The 20081-nt window shown below is 35.0% G+C and overlaps 1 protein-coding gene across 1 annotated transcript; it reads right to left on the reverse strand.

Annotated features, from left to right (window-relative positions):
* Positions 1-47: 47 nt before the first annotated feature.
* On the reverse strand, positions 48-16592 carry LOC132743164 (cytochrome P450 2B4-like). The gene is made up of 8 exons (XM_060731691.1): positions 16141-16592; positions 5524-5752; positions 4938-5064; positions 3223-3397; positions 2450-2586; positions 1673-1766; positions 732-938; positions 48-253 (listed from the first exon to the last, which is right to left on the reverse strand). Exons 1-8 carry the CDS (start codon positions 16583-16585, stop codon positions 69-71), a joined length of 1599 nt encoding a protein of 532 aa, XP_060587674.1. The 5' UTR covers positions 16586-16592; the 3' UTR covers positions 48-68.
* Between the last annotated feature and the right edge of the window lie 3489 nt (positions 16593-20081).

Genomic DNA, 20081 nt, shown 5'->3' on the forward strand with positions numbered 1-20081 from the left:
ATAGGAAACCAATGAAAACAAAGTAGCTGAAAATCCGTTTCGGCAGACATTCTTTATATTTAGAATAGTCAGTTTCTTTTGGTAGCCCGCAACTTATAAGGCAATGGAATGTTAGTAACCCGCGAGTGTTTGGATTCCAGTGTGTGCGGCTTGTTTGGATCTTCTCTGGCAAAGTTGAATCTCTTGATCAGGTAAACAAACACTAAGAATAGCTCCATTCTTGCCAATGGTTCGCCAATGCATACACGGGGTCCTAAACCACAACATACCCAAGAGATTAAAACTAATTACATCATATATAGAATAATAAGAATATATTATATCACAAATTTGAACCTTTCAACTGCTATGAACCCGACATCCTTGTATTATTTATTTATCATTTTATGTAATATTCACCCGTCGAAAAGTCAAAAATTGATTCATTATAAAATCTATAATTAGCTTTTATATCGCTTATCAAATCTACCTGATGCACACTTAAAAATTACAAGAAAAAGGTTCAAACGATAGTGAGATAACTTGCAACTGAAGCAATAGCTTTTAACATTCCTACGTAAATTATAAGATATTTAATTTGGGGACATTGAACACTCTGCAAAAATAGTGTACATTGTGTAACATGAAATGCAAAGAGTTTATAACAAATACATCATTAGACATAGAACATGCTGTGTACAAAAAAGAAACATGTTTACCAAAATGTATGAGTCCAAATAATAAAATCTCACCTGTTGAAAATGGCAGAAGAGCTTCGTTCTTTAACAGGTTACCCTGTCCATCTAGAAATCTGTCTGGATCAAATTTTTCTGGATTCGAGAAATACTTTGTATCCATATGAACAGAATAGAGTGAAGGTATAATCATGGTTTTAGCGGGAATATTGTATCCTCCAAGTGACGTGTCTGCACTGGTGCCGTGCGCGACGTTCAGTGGTACTGCAAAATATTATTTTGTGACAATTATATTCGTATAAAGAATTAAATATCGTACCAAGGGAGCAGCAAAGAACACTCTTTGGCTGCAAAGTCGCTCTCGAAACAGGGATTGTGACCTATAATTGTTCCATAGACTGGTGACGAAATGAATTAGGTCTGAGGCCAATTATGCAATCTTAAATAGCTGTTTTCATAAGATTTAAATCACTCATAAAACTACTTATGGTGGCTGTAATACAGATGCCATCTCTTGTTTGTTACAATTGTTATCAGTAGAAGCAAGGTTGAAATAATTGGTCACGCTATAATTGTGAAGTATGACCTCGCAACATTGGACATGTATTTTGTATAGTTTCCCAGTTCTTTAACATAACAATTTTCCATTAAAGTCCAGCTGTATAGAAAATCAGATCCATGGCAGGAACTAGGCTATTTCCAAAAACTGACGAACTGTAGCAGTAAAGGTTGTATTCCGTACATGTATGTACAAGTAATAGTGGCTCACAGTTACAAGGACAGAATACATAAAAAAAAGTAAACAAGACTTGACTCCATTTGGGTTAACTATTGCAGATTCAAAACCCATTTCTTATAGAAAATATAATATCAAGCAGTAACGATGATAAAGGTATTTAAATGCTACATATATATTGATAAAGATTGGATTGTGATATTTATTGCTAGTAACGATGAAATTCTATGAGATTATGTAGAATTGGAATAAATGTGATAACCTAAATGAGCACATCTCTGAATTTCCATAATGACGGCATTTACGTATATAAGCTTGGTACGATCTGAATATTCTATGACCTTGTCACCAAGTACCTGAAAAATTGTCATTAAAACATCAGGTTTAAGTTAGCTGTGAACAACTTTACTTCAAAACATACAATATACATGTATATATATCATTAACATATTGTCTCGTTAAAATGTTCTCATAACATAGAATTTTGTTAAGACATTCCGACATATTGAGTGAAATTAATGTCCTTGAAAATGCTCTGGCGACTGAGCACTGTATTCGGATACTAAGAAACCTACAAAAAGTAATAGGCAGCAGCAAGACATTACCGGAAAAGCAACTTAATCTTGTACTCAAGTTGGGCCTTGAGTTTTCTTTATAATACTGGACGTAACGCCGATTTTCATATGTTTTTATATGACCTTTATATAGTAAATAGTTAAAAATCACGGCTACTATAAATTTATGAAAATATTTTCATTTTCCCCATACTAAGGAATTGTGCTGCGGAACTATTATATGCTTGTTCATGAAAATTTTGAGTGTAAAAACAAATGTCGGGACTAGCGACACCACTCTTATTAGTTTACATCCTCATATTCTGGGCCAATTAACCTGTCAGGAACTTTATATTAACATAACAGAAACAAACAATGCAAAACTAAACTTGTAAAATACTTCGGAAATAGTAAATCAAACTACAAAATACAGTTTTGCAACTATAATTAATGTATTTCACTATACATGTACTAAGAATGCTTACTTTATCAATCTCATCCTGACATTTTTTCTGGACTTCCGGGAATTCTGTCATAAATAAAAACGCCCAATCTAACGTTGTTGACGTAGTTTCAGAACCAGCAAAGAATAGATCAAAGATAACGCGGAACATGTTTCCCTCTGAACAAAAAAAAAGAAAACAGTGCTGTTAATTCAATTATGTATAAATACAATTGTCAAAAATTAGCAGGTAAATTCATATTTGACGGGACTTATAACATGTATAATATCTGTTATATGTTGCGGTTGAGATCGAGGGACGGACATTCCGATCCGAACCGCAAACATATATCAGATATTATTTTCTTGCATATTCTATGATATTCTATTGCATTTTAAATTCTTTACCTTAATAAAACAAATTTTCATGGAAATTTATGGCATTATATCCGTTTCTATTTTCTTACAACAACAGCGTATAAAATTACAACATCATTCATAACGGGAAAATTACGTCATCAAAAACATGCAATTGTATAGCACTCGATGAAATTTCTGGCATGGGTATAACACCAGTCTGATAAGCACGAATACAGGTTATTCATATTTGAATGATTGTTAATACTAGAATAGAAATGTTTTAATTTTAAACAACGCATTTATAAATTACCAGACAGCTTGCAAATAATGAAAGACCTGAACAACACGATATGGTATGATGGTGAACTCTATGAATTCTACTTTCTTTTCATTTAAATTTCAGCACGAGGATGAATGAAAACGTGGAATTGATTGAAATAAAACATAAGTATTTACTTGTTACAAATTTCCGTATGCTTTCGTCCCCTTCAGTCTTAGTTTGGATATAGATATCAACAAAGTCCCGGATGTTGTCTCTGTCAAACGTAGCCTCGTGTTCTTCTATTTGTTGGAACACATATTTGCGCATTTTCTTGACACTTTGCCACCGGCTCTCGGTGACATCAAAATCCTTGTTGAAAAGTTAAACGAAAATTAATTTTTATTTTGGTTTAGTCGCTTTTCTAGATTCTTAACACTGCATAGAACATTAAGTTAGGGGTTTGAAGGTCATTTTATTTATTGAATATGGTCTTGGTTCAGATGAAATCCTTTTAAATATGTGAAAAAGGCCTTATGATGACTGGCAAACGATTTGAACGCGGAGATTTTAAAAATTTGCACACCAAACCAGGTCTTCAATTCAATATAAAAGCTTTTATTTTCATTGCTGTAGAGGAATATCCATTTTTCCAGATTTCCATATTTACAAAAAGATGGTATTTTAAACAAAAATGATGAATGATCGTTTCCTTTAATAAGTAAAACAAACAATGCTAAAAAATAAAAAGTTACAATTTAAAAGTTACGCCATGTCGTTAAACAATTATAAGTCTTTCTCAGTGAAACCAGGCATAAGTATTCATTCAAGCTTTCCGTCCGCTATTGAGTTGACAGGAGGAAAGAATATATAATGGAATTGATTAAGAAGAATTTACTTTTGATTAGACAGTTTAATACCTTTTGAAAAAAACACATGTTTTCGAGGATTGTTACAAACTATAAATTATTTTGGACAGAAGTGTATACATCCAGAAAGCGATTAATAAGAATTATCAAAACATGGAGTTTTTTTTTAAAAAAAGGCTCTCTTATGTATGATGGATTATTTAATAATTTTTCTTTTGATATACGGCAACCTTTGTTTTAATGTTCATTTTATCCCAGATTGTCACCCTACCATCTAGCTAATTGTAAACGTTGCATTGCAGTTCTTGCTCGTTGGATATTTGAACATGCCCAAGTGTCTTCAAAAGAAGTTTTGCACGTGGAAGGAAATTTAATTATTAGATTTTTATGAATCTAACCAAAAACTGAAAGAGACGATGTTTCATGATTCTTAAATTTAATGAATTGAAGTAAGTTATATCTATTTGATTACGTTTGTAATTTCAGTTATAGATAAAATTCAGCTTTGTTTTGCTCTACACAAGTCTGGTTATGTCGGCTGTGTATGCGAAAATGAGGTACCATATGAGAATTTTTTTTTTTAAAGTAGTATCTTCATTATAAAGAGTAAAATTATATTCTGATAATTAATGATTTGTTATCAACATATAATTTACACGAAAAATTAGTAACCCACTCAACAACATAAAATACACTACTTTACAGTGTTGAAAATTGAGTTCTACTTAAGACGGTGCTAGGGGGCGTGAGAGGTGTTGTACTTCCTTCTCCTTATGAGCAGACTCAATCTAGCCGAGTCGGCAATTTTCATTTTAAATAAAGGTTGTGTTTTAATTGCTCTTGAGGAACGTACCTTTCTTCAGATTGTTTAGCCCTATTTTATTGTTCTTCTTAATCAATACATACCTTTTCCGCCAGTTGACATATGACATATATCCCGGTTGAGCGAATGATTAGCTTACATAAATTTTGGTAAAGTAAATACAAACTTTAGGGTAATTGAAGATAAACGTTCTGGCTAATAAAAATAACAGCGGACATACCTTCCGGTTGACCAACTTAACAAGAAATTTTGGCATAAAGGTAGATGGGCTGACGGCACCTGCACCGCTTACAACAATGTTAGTCAGTGCTCGAGTTTTATCGAATTCCGGATCGTCATATTCATACCTGAAAAACAGAAAATTATATTATATTGAAACTCTTCAATTCTAATATGCTTCACAAAGTACCCTATTTAACAGTCTAGTGCATTATTTCACGATATATTCACAGCATAAAAAGGGAATGTGTATACGTCATATGACGTCATATTTGACGTCAATTAATCAAATGACGTAAGGAAAATTACTTCTCCGCTCAATGTAGTCGAACATAATTATTTTCAGAAATTCTCTTTCTTATAAGCATGTTTATCCTTCAAATGCTTTGAAATTTACCACTCAGGTGTCGGACTGTGATTATATTTCTATGCATTTGCAAGTCCATGCACTCAAAATTGATATATATTTGATTTAACATTATTACTTTAAACGAATCACAGGCATGCCGGTGCATATTTAACTTGTTATTTGTCAAAAACATTGCTACTTCAACTAAAGTCTGAAACAGGGAGTGAAAATATCCAACCTTTTACAAAAGATGATTCCAAAGATAACATTTGCTACCACCTTCTGCATTAAATCATTCATTGATGTAGGTTTTCCGTTACTGCCTTCCAGATATTCTGTTGCTGTCTCTATTTCTACAGCTATCTTTTCCTCAATAGAAGCTTTCCCCACTCCAAAATCTCTAAGAGCTTGAAGCGTGAAGCGTCGTAACTCCTTCCAACATTGATCGTATTGTCCTGTCACAATTCCTGACATTACAAGCACATTAGTTATCGTCACTTTAATGTGTTTTATAATTTTCATACTCTGCATTTTATCAAACATAAAGTGATCTAACCTATAGCTGGCGTCTGTGGCCCAGTTACAAAGGTTGTTGAATTCAATAAACTTGCCTCGCACAGCTGTAGGTCCAAATCGCGCCAAATACTTTGGATTCTTACGGAACAACGGTGGTTCTACTTAGGTGCCCACTCATGCCTAAAATAATGCAAGGAGGGGCACATGAGGTTTTCCTCTACCAGTAACGCTGGAAAGTCGCCATATGACCTATACTATGATGGTGCGACATAAATCTCATCATCTGGACATTGGAAAAAAAATCTGAAGAAAATACACTGAAAGACTTTTCTAACGCAACACTTTTTAAATTCGTATTTCACAAAAACAGTTCAAGATATATAACTTATATTTTACCAGAATCGGGTTGACTACTTTTTGCAAATATTTTCAACGAAATCATTCATCCATGACGGATTATCGGTTCCGCACATTCTGTAGGTTTAAAATCAAATTTTTACACGAGGAAATCGAATTTGGCAAAATTTTTCGATTTTATTTCAATATTATTATAGTATTGAGTTAGCAACATTGAAAAATCATAGACATCCTGTAAAACGTAAAATGGCTCGCATGTAATTACAAGAGCACGCACGCGCAATCGACATGCTTCAAGCAGGTCATTCAGCGAGACAGGTAAGTTTGTCTTATATCAAATTTTTAAATACTAATAGTTCGAAGTTAACACTGTTTTATTTATGATATTTGTGATAAGACAAATAATTTGCTCAAGACATTATATTTACTTTCCTATAATTGGATAAAAAAATATCACTTTTGTGTGTATATTTTCATGTGGCGCAAGTTTTTGCCAGAAATGTGTCTATCATAGCCAGACTTCTGTAAAAGTACCAACGCACCGGCCAAGTTGAGGACGATCGGCGGCAAAGCCTCGTGGAAGGGTCACAACACCTGTACAAGATGCCCAGATTATTGCAACTCATCTTTAAAACCGATTTAAGACCGCCGAATCGACTGCATTAACCTCAGTTGGTACACATGGCAGACACATTAGTAGCAAGACCGTTATCAGGCATATTCGAGACCAGAACATTTGAACGAGACGACCATATAGTGACCTTGTCCTTACTGCACTTCATCGTCAACAGAGGGTACAGTGGGCTCGCCGGCATCAGCGTATGACGCGTGCAGAGAAGGCAAAAGTCCTCTTAACGGATGAAAGCCGCTTTAATTTGTTCCATAGTGACGGTTGGGTTCGAGTTAATCGAGGGCGAGGGGAACGGTTGAACGACGCCTGCTTCATTCAACGTGACCGGTATGACGGTGGTTCCGTTATGGTTTGGGCTGGTGTGTCCCTACATACCAAGACCGACTCGATCATCATTCGAGTAAAGCTGACTGCTGTTAATATCTGTCAGGAGAAATGTCTGCCTTGATGTTATTTAATCTAAGAAAAGATTTAGTAATAAATACTAGAATCAATTTCCAAGATATGGAGGCTGGGCAGCACCGCCTGACATAAAAGTGAAATATTCTCAGTTGGAAAACTAGCATGTAATTGTTTAGTTAACACTATTTTTTTTTAGGTATTTTTATCCTTTTCTATCTCAAATCAATATATACATGTAAACAACAAACTCTGATTATTATTTACACCCAAAACAAAGAACTCTGATCATTATTTACACCCAAAACAAACACACATCATTTATCAGCCACTTATATGAAATATCTTTTCACGTATACGTCTTTTATACGAAACAAGACACCTGGCGAGCCCAAGCTCTAACAACTTATGATCAAACAACAATAAAATCACCACAAAATGAAGAACACAAAAAAATGAATATTTTTACAACTCTAAGATACGGTATAAACCACAAACATTCATCCAACAATATTAACTTCACACAATCTAATCAGCATCAGAAAACAACTTAAACTAAAGCACCCAATATTTACATATATACTCAAAACAAAGCAGCAACTAATATAATCTTGCTATAATACCAAACATTCAACCAATATCAACCAATTATATCTTCACAAACAGATATAACTCAACAACCAAAACAACAAATTACAACCAATAAACCCTGATCAATTAAGATCACCACAATTATATTCAACCACTTCAACAAACCAACAAAACTGACTTCAAAACAACAAAATTCTCTTCCCAATAAAAAATAACCCCTCACACTATAAGCGTGTGTCTCCTAACTGATATAAAATCTCTCTCTAAACGCGCATATTTGCTAGCTAAACGATCTGACCTTTAAACATGTATACATACAGCGACTGGTTTAAACATGATATTTACACCCTACTAAAAACAATGTATCACTGTAAAGAAACATTAACTCGTTGTTTCATCTACAATAATATATCACTGTAGGGAAATATTAACTCGTTATAAGATACATATCTACATATAAACTTCATGATTATTCTGACAGCCCCCTACTCAAGAAAACACTCCACTGTTTTCAAACAAAATGAATAATCTACAATGTCTCTTTTCAAGTATCGAGTCTACTTAGGTAATCTGCACACACGTTGTCCTTTCCTTTCACAGCTACTATTCTAAACTTATAGTTCTGTAGAAATAATGCCCATCTCATTATGCGGCCACTTTCAACTTTACATTTCTGAATATACGTTAAAGGAGCATGGTCTGTATGTAGCTCAAATTCTTTCCCGTACAAATACTTGTTGAATTTCTTTATTCCAAATACCATTGCAAGACATTCTCTTTCGATAACCGAGTAGTTTCTTTCTCTATTCAACAATTTCTTACTCGCGTAAGCTATTGGAAGCAGACCATCATCAAACTGTTGAAGAAGTGCAGCCCCAACTCCGGTATCTGAGGCATCACATTGTAAAACAAACGACTTAGAAAAGTCTGGAAGTCGTAGTATTGGTGATCGTGTCAGTACTTGCTTCAATGTCGTAAAGGCTTTTTCATGTTCTGGTTTCCATATGATTTTAATTGGCTGTCCTTTCTTCGTAAGATCAGTCAAGGGTGAAGCAATTTCTGCAAATGAAGCAATGAATTTTCTGTAGTATCCAGCTAGACCAAGAAATGATCTCAGTTGCTTCTTTGACTCTGGTCGCATAGCGTCTCTAATTTTGACTAATTTGTCATCTTCCATTTGCATTTGTCCTTTGCCAACAACATGACCGGTAAATGGTATACTTTCAAATCCAATCATACATTTAGAAGGCTTAACTGTGATATTTGCGTTTCGTATTCTTTCGAACAATTGTCTCAACATCTTCATGTGTCTCTCCCATGTAACCGTATGTCCAAGCACATCGTCAACATAGTTATCAGTATCATTCACTCCGGAAAGCAACTTCCGCATCATTCTATTAAATGTTGCACCAGAATTGACCATTCCAAATGGCATCTTTCTGAATTGGTAACTACCTTCTGTTGTAGAAAATGCTGTGAGATGTCTTGATTCTGCTTCAATTGGTATTTGCCAAAAACCTTTGGTCAAATCAATTTTCGTGAAGAACTTATCTTCTTTAAGTTTCGCCATCACATCCTCAACATTACCCATTGGTTCTGTATCAAACTTTGTTACAGAGTTGAGTCGTCTGAAGTCAATACAAAAGCGGTTTGTATTATCCTTTTTCTTCACCAAAACAATTGGAGAATTATAATCAGAATTTGCTGATTCAATGATACCACATTCAAGCATTTTCTTAATTTCATCCTCTACCGCTGTCCTTTTTGCATATGGTATCGTATATTGTCTAACACGAATAGGTGTTTTGTCAGTCAACTCAATCTTGTGAGATTCAAGATCTGTAGTTCCAGGAACGTCAGTAAAAATATCCTCAAATTCTTGAAGCAACGCATTTACTTCTGATTTTTGTTCAAGTGTTAATTGATCATTAACATTAACATCTCTGTACGTCTCTTCACTCTGTGTGTCTACTAGTTCTAAAAGATTTTCATCATCAACAACCCCATTATCATCATTATTTTCGGCTTCTATTACAGCTACACTCGCACAAATTCTATCTTCTCTTTCTTCATATTTCTTCAGAAGATTTATGTGGTACATTCCAATTCTATCACCTACTTTAACTTTGTAGTCAAACTTGTTAACTGCTTCACTTACAACAAATGGACCTTTCCATTGTAACATCAGTTTATTGTGTGTTGAAGGCAGGAGCAATAAAACTTTGTCTCCTTTCTTAAGACTTCTTGGTCGTGTTTTCTTATCATAATGATGTTTATACTCTTCTTGTGAGTTGCTGAGATTCTCTCTAGCAATCTTGCATGTTTGTTCTAATCTATTTCTCAAATCTAGTACGTACTCATACGTATTACGTGTCTCTGGTACTTCTGTCTCTGTCCATAATTCTTTTAGTGCTTGCATGGGACCTCTAACAGTTCTTCCATATAGAAGTTCAAATGGTGAGAACCCTGTACTTGACTGAGGGACTTCTCTGTATGCAAAGAGAACCGCAGACAAATATCTATCCCAATCCTTAGGTCTTTCTTGGCACATTTTCTTCAACATGCTTTTTAAAATACCATTCATTCTCTCACAAAGACCATTACATTTTGGATTGTAAGGGGTCGTAAACAACTGTTTTAGTGATACTAGTCTACAAACTTCTTCCATAAGTTGTGACGTGAACTGACTACCCCTATCACTAAGTATTTCCGATGGGAAACCTACTCTTGCAAAAATATCTAACAATGCTTCAGCTATATTTTCAGTCTCAATTCTTGGTAAAGCAACAGCTTCTGGGTAACGTGTAGCATAATCAACTACAGTTAATATGTATCTATTTCCCTTTTCCGATACAGGCGTTATTGGCCCTATCAAATCAACCGCAATTCTCTGGAACGGAGTATCAATAATAGGCATTTCACCTAAAGGAGCTTTCTGAAGTCTACCCCTGGGCACCGTCTTCTGACAAATGTCACAGGAACGACAAAATCTAGTTATATCACTAGAAATACCTGGCCAGTGAAAACTAGACTGTATCCTGTCTAAAGTCTTGCGTACAGACAAATGCCCACCCACTATAGATTCATGAGCTAATGACATAACTCTTTTGTGATATTTACTAGGAACAACTATTTGTCTTGTTTCAGACTTCAAATCACCTTTCACCGTCTCAAATATTCTATACAACACATCTTTTTCTACTTCATATCTAAATTTGTTACCGCTTTTTGTTTTCATGATCTTATTTTCCCTAGCATACTGCCACAAACGCTGTAACGTATTGTCATTTGATTGTTCTTTCTTAAGAACATCTACCGTAATTTCATTATCTTCGACCTTTGGAACTTTAAGAGGTTTCATTGCTTTCTTCTCTTTTTCTGCCTGTGCTCTAGTAACAACAGCAGCTATGTTTGTTACTTCTCGGCTAACCCACTTCTCATTTGGCTTATCAAGTACACCCTGAATATTGCCCAAGACTAAGTCACAAATTGCTGACTCTAAAACCATAGCTTCTATTTTACCCTTATAATAAGGTGTATCAATGTCTATTTTTGCCATAGGTACCAACCTGGCCCGACCATCTATTGCTATCATGACACAATTTTTATTCAGCATTTGATCTTCTTCCACTAACTTCTTTCTAACTACTGCTAACTCGCAACCAGTGTCTCTAAGAACTTTCACCTCTTGATTACCAACATATCCTAGTTTCAGATCCAATTGACGTTCACCTTCTAATGATTCAATTGTACAGCTGCTTGTAATGACAGGCACAGAATTACCATTGGCTAATTTAAGTTTCCCCTCTTCAATACAACCATCATAAGAACTTGTTGGAGAAATTGACATACATAACCCCGATACTTTCTTATCATCTGATCTCCCATCACGTCTATTTTCTCCAGGCCTACTACGCCAGTTCCTTGGTGAAGAATCCCGATTTGTTTTAAAGTAATTTCTATTTTGCTCTCCATATGACATTGCAGCAGCCCCATATCTTTTCTTAGTCTGATCTCGACAATCTCTGGCCACATGACCCTCTCTATTACATATGAAGCATGTAACTTTTCTATTTTCTCTGTGATAGTGCTGTATTGGTTTCGATAAATTACCTTGATTAAGGCGTATTGGTAATTTATTTGAAAAGCTGGCAATTTTTGAGTTTTTACTATTTGTAATTGTACCGCCATGAGCCTCTAAGTATTGTTCAGCCAAAGAGATGACATCTCTACGATCCTTAGGCTTTCGTTCCTTTAGAAAAAGAGCTAGCTCTGTTGAACAAACTTTGACAAATTGCTCTCTAATAATAAGATCTTTCAATTTATCTACTGTATCCGCAGCGTCGGCCATTTCTGTCCATCTACTAAAGTACCTATCTAAGCGAGCCATAAATTGGTTAACAGTCTCCCCTTGTTCCGGCTTACTCTCTCTAAATTTATTTCTGAAACCGTCTTCTGTTAATTGGTATCTTTTCAAAACTGCTGTTTTTAATTCTTGATAGTCTGATGCTTGCTCAGGAGGCATACTAGTGTAAACTTCAAGACCTTTCCCGTTAATAACGAACTTAAGCTTATTGCCCATGTGTCTTCTTTCCATCCTTGACTGATAGAGAATCTTTCAAAACGCTCTATATATAAGCATCTATGTCATCTTTTGACTCTTCAAATTTAGGCAATCTTGGCCTCAAACCGGTGCTAGGCGGGGTATCAAGGCGATCCCCAGCCTCGATTTTTAACTTCATTAATTCTATTTCTTGCTCTATCATTTTCATCTCTACTTCAGCTTGAAATAAACGTTTCTTTTCCTCACGTTCGGCCTCTTTTTCTAGACGCTCGGCCTCAAAACGCCGTCGCCCTTCCTCACGTTCAGCTTCTTTTTCTAAACGCTCTGCCTCAAATCGCCGTCGCTCTTCCTCACGTTCAGCTTCTTTTGCTTTACGCTCGGACTCTAATCGCCGTTTATCTTCTTCACGTCTAATATTTCTCTCTTCTCTATCAAGATATTCTGATTCTTTCTTTTGAACATAATCACGTAACTCCCCGTCCTTCAACCCAAGCCTCTCTCCCAATGATACCCATTTCTCATAATCCATAATTGCTTAATAATGGATTACTATTAAAGAAATAATAAACTTTTACGAAACCCGTAAAGTAAACACTTATTAATCAACAAAATGGTGTACCTCTGTAGCACCGACAATCGTTATTCCAAATCTAATCTCTATATAACAGTGGCACCTACCGGGCACCGGCAATGAACTTGTATCAACAGTAACAACCAGGGGACCGATAATAATCTTCCCGTAGTGTTTAACAACAATGTAAACTTTAATAAAACAACCAACTGAGCACCGGCAGCAAAAACTTTCTATTCAACTATGATAAACACTTTTATGAATAATCACCCACTGAACACCGGTTATAAACTTTAATCAACTACTGATGTTTATAACCTCAACAAATTATAAGTTATATCTTTATCATCGATATAAACTTTGTTTCCAGATTTTCATACTTCACAACAGCAGGTGTCAAGTGCTGTGTGGCAGCTGTAAAAAGTTGCCCCGTACTTCACTTCAGTGTTGTTATATCTTTCTGGTCCTTCGGAATCATTGATGCCAGCACTATTAAGTGTTGAGAATTGAGTACCGCTCAAGCCGGTGCTAGGGGGCGTGAGGGATGTTGCACATTTTCATTATCCCTCATGTACAGACTCAATCAAACCGAGTCTGCAGTTCTCTTGTAATTTTGTTGTGATTAATGCTTCCGAGGGATCACTTTGTTTCCAGATTTTATTAACACAATGACTCAAACTATCGAAACAAATGTCTCCCAAGGACCACTTAATTCTATCACCGTATAAACAGTATTCAACAAAGGGTGCTCTCCTGCTAAAATGCAATAACTTCTTCAGTTTAAATAAACTTTTAAACACAGCCCGTCACCGCTTCTATACATATAACTCTCTACTTAACTCTATTGTACAGAGAGTTTACTTGTATAACACTACAACAGATTTATCGATTTTTGCCTAACAGCATTTTACACTGCTACATTTTACCAACAGATCGTAAAGGTTTTAAAGTTTAACAAAATTTTTATCAAAGTTTAACAAACAATATTTTGCCAGAAAAGATTCCAACTTAAAGAGAATATCCCGGACGAGCCCCCAAATTGTCAGGAGAAATGTCTGCCTTGATGTTATTTAATCTAAGAAAAGATTTAGTAATAAATACTAGAATCAATTTCCAAGATATGGAGGCTGGGCAGCACCGCCTGACATAAAAGTGAAATATTCTCAGTTGGAAAACTAGCATGTAATTGTTGTTTAGTTAACACTATTTTTTTTAGGTATTTTTATCCTTTTCTATCTCAAATCAATATATACATGTAAACAACAAACTCTGATTATTATTTACACCCAAAACAAAGAACTCTGATCATTATTTACACCCAAAACAAAACACACATCATTTATCAGCCACTTATATGAAATATCTTTTCACGTATACGTCTTTATACGAAACAAGACACCTGGCGAGCCCAAGCTCTAACAACTTATGATCAAACAACAATAAAATCACCACAAAATGAAGAACACAAAAAAAAGAATATTTTTACAACTCTAAGATACGGTATAAACCACAAACAATTCATCCAACAATATTAACTTCACACAATCTAATCAGCATCAGAAAACAACTTAAACTAAAGCACCCAATATTTACATATATCCTCAAAACAAAGCAGCAACTAATATAATCTTGCTATAATACCAAACATTCAACCAATATCAACCAATTATATCTTCACAAACAGATATAACTCAACAACCAAAACAACAAATTACAACCAATAAACCCTGATCAATTAAGATCACCACAATTATATTCAACCACTTCAACAAACCAACAAAACTGACTTCAAAACAACAAAATTCTCTTCCCAATAAAAAATAACCCCTCACACTATAAGCGTGTGTCTCCTAACTGATATAAAATCTCTCTCTAAACGCGCATATTTGCTAGCTAAACGATCTGACCTTTAAACATGTATACATACAGCGACTGGTTTAAACATGATATTTACACCCTACTAAAAACAATGTATCACTGTAAAGAAACATTAACTCGTTGTTTCATCTACAATAATATATCACTGTAGGGAAATATTAACTCGTTATAAGATACATATATACATATAAACTTCATGAATATTCTGACAATATCAACAGGACGTTCTTATTCCTGTCACTTTTCCTCATCCTCTAGTCTGTGGACGGGGTATGATACTTATGCACGACGGAGCACCGGCACACACAGCACATGCCACCCCGGACCTACGACAACGGCAAAACAATCAGCAGCTACCCTGGCCGTCCAAGTCTCCAGATTTGAATGTTATTGAACACCTGTTGGATAAGTTGAATAGGCGTGTGCGCAGGCGGACGGTACAACCCTGGAACCTACCATAGCTGGAACAGGCCCTGGTGCAGGAATGGAGGAACATTCCACAGACATTTCTGAGTAATTATGTAATATCCATGAGACAGAGGTGTAGTTAGGTTTTACACAAGCTCAGGGAGGATATATTGGATATAACTTGATTTATATTATGTTTTACTTATCCTGTGATAAGAGCTGTGATAAAACAATCATTTCACATCGTCGTGTGTTGTGAATTTTGCGATTCTTTATCTGTACCTTATGTTTTATTTTTGTTAAATTTTATACTTTTTCATTCATTGACTACAGTAAGTTTTTTTACAATACATGTATGAAGTGTTCATTTATCTATACTCTTAATTTCATCAATAACCATTCTTCAAAAACACCAAATACACTAAAAAGAACAAGTGTTGCGTTAGAAAAGTCTTTCAGTGTATATTGAATTATGAATTGTGGCGCCTTTCCTCTTTCTTTAGCTTTTACGTCTTCCATAGATAGTTTTAAATGTATGTATTTATTGTCAGATTAATAAAAATATGATTAAATTAGTTTAAATCAATTTATTAACCGAAACAGAGGGACTTGTTCGCATTTACAATCACATCAATGTATACGTGAGTGTACTGAGTCTGTGGTCAGCTTAGTAAAAGGAATACAGAATCGTAAATTCCAGACCTGCCGATGCCCTTGGTGACAATCATTGCAAAAATGGTTTGATTACTGTCTTTTGGATTATTTTTAAGTTCAGGACTAGTAACAAACGTTTGATATGCAACTTAGGATATTGAACAGATGACTAAACAAACAAACTTGTTCAAACATCTACCTACTTACAAGATTATACTACATATATGCAAATATAAAGATGTCAATATGACATTTGTAGCGATGTATAAATCTTATAAATGCATACCAGATTCTCCTTCTTCGTTTGAGAAAAGTGGATTTCGTGGATCTAGTAGCCTGTTGCTAAAAGTTTCGGCTTTCTTTACAAGAGCCTCGTGAATAATATCATACCCACTTAAAACAACGATCATTTGGTTGCCCAAATACCACCGGAATATGTTGCCCAGCCGTTTGGACTCTTCTTCCAGAACAATATGAGGTCTTTTACCACGAAACTTTAGCAACATTTGCACGGATCCTATATAAGGAATTCCGAAATATCCAGGCGGTAAATTCTTTGGTCTTCTGAGGAAAACAACTGACAAAAAGAAGGCTACAATGAAAACAATCGCGATTGTTAAATCCATGATTTTGGATGAAAACACTGCGAACTCACTTGTATGAAATGATATATTTATCGACTGGGTTCGGTAATTTTCTAAATGGCCTTGAGAATTAGATACATATTTCATAAATCCTACTTGTTTTTGTGTTTGTTATCTACAAATTATGCATGGTTAAGCAACAACAAAAAATAGGTTACACTGATTAGATATTCGGTTTGTATGGTGGCCGGTTGCGGCCATTTCAGAACCGCAAGCAAGTTTATTGTTTCATCATTAAATGTCGCGAGCAACTAACAAACCTGCCTCATTTTTGCTAAAAACGTTGAAAATGTCGGGGGGGGGGGCGTAAAAATATCCAGTGACCGGAAGCGTCATTGGTTTGACTCCCTCTTTTTCCTATAAAAAGTCGAGGAACAGAAAGAAATTCGAGGCATTTTTTAAAAGTGTTGTAGAAATTCTAGAAAATGTCGAGGGGAAAAATTATAGGCCGCAACAATGTTCGTCAACAATGGTCTCGTAAAATGTGGCTGCGAGTGATAGCAATTTGCAGCAGCGAATATTCAAAAGAGACATTTCCTGAGGATTAATGCTCAACTCGACTTTTTACAAGGAATACACCAATTAAGGTAGGCATATGTTTGCTTGGCTAAGTCTACTGTGTAGACCAAAAATTACGACAGACGTGTGATAGAAAAACTCGAGAGTTTCTACAGGCCGCGAAATTCACACAATTTCGACATAAAATCTCGCGGAGTTAAAAGGTGCCCGCCACATTTTATAAACTGACGGTAAAATTAGAATGGACACTACAGGCCACCATATATAGGTTTGACTGATAAAACATTTAATTGAAACAGCGGTGATATAGTACTCCACTATGATACAAATTAGTCTTAGTATGTTAAAGGCTTATTTTCTTTCTGTTTATTTACTGTCGCAATTGGGTAGATCATATCGGCAGTGCATTAGTTATTTCAATTTATTTTGTTATTTTCAGGGAAGTATATGGAAACATCCGTTGTCCCGTTTCAGAGGCAACCCTGGTGATACTTGGTGTAAAGAACTAATACATGGGACCTCGGTTCTCATCGCCTTCCAAAGCTGTTCAAAGAATTTGATTCCGTGCAGAAATCTGGTTGCCAGGGATTACTAGTTCACGAATACGATAAATTAATGGTAACTGATAAGATTTTGGGGTTTTCTCGCTTAAAGCACCGAGGTACATTATGCGATGACTTGGGAGGACCTGTTATTCTAACATGTTTTACTGCAGTGTCGATGTCGCATGATTATCGTACAACCGGTCTGCCTAGTGGTCGTTTGTTTACTTTGGAAATTATAAGCATTATTTATTGAATGACCTTCGTATATAAGATCACATTTACAATGCACAAGGTCTAGACTTACTACCAAATAACAAAAGATTTTTTATTAAAATTTAATTTAAATTCATGCAACAAAACACAATTATAACATTATTGTTTTTTAATTTAGTCTCTTGTTGTCATACGACTTGGCTAGAATGAGGTCCAACATTTAGTAATTCGACATTGGCAAACTGACACAGCTTTCCAGAGCTTTTTAAAAAACAAAACAGTTATTAGATGAAATATCTCCTTTAACCTGGCCGAGTCGAAATGCGTTTTAGCTATTATAATAATGACGTGTAAATAATTAATAATTAATAATAAGTTTGTTTTGCCTGTACTTTCAACGCTTCATTTATTTTAGATACTGAAACTTTTCAACACTATATTGTTATATTGTTAAGTTTAAAATTCTTACACTATCGGATTTTTTTCTGTAATTATAATTCTAACACGACCCGCATTTTTCCCTATTGAACATAGAAGAACCGAAAGTGTGTATTATTATGCTATAAAATCACTGTTTGACGTTCTATATTTAGATATGTGACGTAATCGTTATACACGTGACGTAACCACTAAAAATGTGACGCGCTGAAAATAAGTACGGAAACAAATCAGGCGCAGTTTATTTAATTATCATGTACGGCAGCATTTATTTGATGATGTCGTGTTAGAATCGAAATAACATATCCAAATCGGTGATTTTATTGCTTGATAACATCACTGTTTGTCGTTCGGATGCGCATCATTATATCACTCGGGCTACGCCCTCGTGATATAATTCCCCGCATCCGAACTCCAAACAGTGATGTTATTGAGCAATAAAATCACAGTTTGGGATATATTATTTCTTAAACAAAGAAGGCCCGAAGCGTGCATTATTCTACAACAATGCACTCGCCGTTCTTATTATCTCCCTGTGTATTTTCACATTAAGGGCGCCATTTTGTTTGAAAAATCTGATAAATAAAAACAATTTTTTGTCGAATTTTGTTGTGAAAGCTATCTAGAATGAAAGAAAATGGTCTAACTAAGAAAATGAATCCGAACACCAATATCTTTAATTCAGTCGTTAACGCTGTACAGACTTTTAAAGTGTTGTTTACGTGACGTCAAAATGTAGCGCCAAACAGCACGTGCAAAACAATCAAATCAAGTACGCTATTTTATGTCGCAAACGTGTTAAGTTTTACATTTATTTCACTTTTAATAATTTGTATTTCGCTTGAAAAATTATAGAGTGAAATAAAATAAACAAATAAAGTTTTATCAACGTTTTCAAATTCGTTATTCTAAAAATGTTTCTACACACGGTAGATTAAACGACAGTTTTTTTCAACCCACTGGAACAGCCTTTAAAGGAAACTCGCAGGCGAAAACAAATTTAACCACCAAACATAAAGTCCAACTTTATAATAATAATAATATTTTTTCTTGACGTGTTAGAATGGAAATAGATATTAATTCTTCGTTCATTATTGTATAATAATGCAAGTTTTTCGTTCAAATGCTTTGTAATTAATCACTCAGGCCTATCGGCCTTCGTGATTATGTTACTACGCATTTGAACTCAAACCGTGCATTAATACACTTGTTACTATATATAGTAACAAAATTGCCTATGATTTCAACTGATTATGAGTGTCACGTGACCTATTATGAGTATGCGGCCCGGGGCCGAGAACTAGTTATCAGCCCGCAGAACATGTGCACGTGCACAAAATGAAACAATGACGTCATATTTTACGTCATCAAACAGTTAACTGTAAAAGTGAAAGTAGGTTGTCAGCACGAATCGCTTTATTTCTATTATGAGAGCTGAAGCGTATTTAGTACAAACACATTTTTGTTAATATTGAAATTTGAAGAAATAATACGACAAATTCATTCCGAAAAAAAAAGAAAATAAAACTTGCTTCTAGATTCTACTGCTGTTAACGTCTCTGTACAGTACAGTACAGAACAGTACATACAGTAGAAGAGTAGACAAGAATTTCAACGAAAGAACTTCAAAGTGTTTGTTTTTTTGTTTTTGTTTTAAAAATGCTAGTCTACTATTAGATCTACCAAGTGTATTAAAGACATTAATACACGTCAGAGTAGGGCCGGAAGGTGATAATCGGCCCTGAATGAATAATGGCCCTCGGGCTAAAGCCCTCGGGTCCATTATTCATTTTGCGGGCCGATTATCACCTTCCGGCCCTCTCCTGTCGTGTATTAACCTCTTATTATTCTACAACAATGCACTCAGA

The sequence above is a fragment of the Ruditapes philippinarum genome, unplaced genomic scaffold (assembly GCF_026571515.1).
Source record: "Ruditapes philippinarum isolate M1 unplaced genomic scaffold, ASM2657151v2 ctg9974_1_1_1_1, whole genome shotgun sequence".
Classification (NCBI taxonomy): Eukaryota; Metazoa; Mollusca; class Bivalvia; order Venerida; family Veneridae; genus Ruditapes; species Ruditapes philippinarum.

Excerpts from the sequence above, each read along its gene's own strand:
- LOC132743164 (XM_060731691.1), bottom strand. The coding sequence starts at position 16,585 with ATGAAATATGTATCTAATTCTCAAGGCCATTTAGAAAATTACCGAACC. Across the intron at positions 3,398-4,937 it reads TTAAGTTGGTCAACCGGAAG|GATTTTGATGTCACCGAGAG; the intron begins GTATGTCCGCTG and ends CTTTTCAACAAG. Across the intron at positions 939-1,672 it reads TCAGAGATGTGCTCATTTAG|TACCACTGAACGTCGCGCAC; the intron begins GTTATCACATTT and ends AATATTTTGCAG.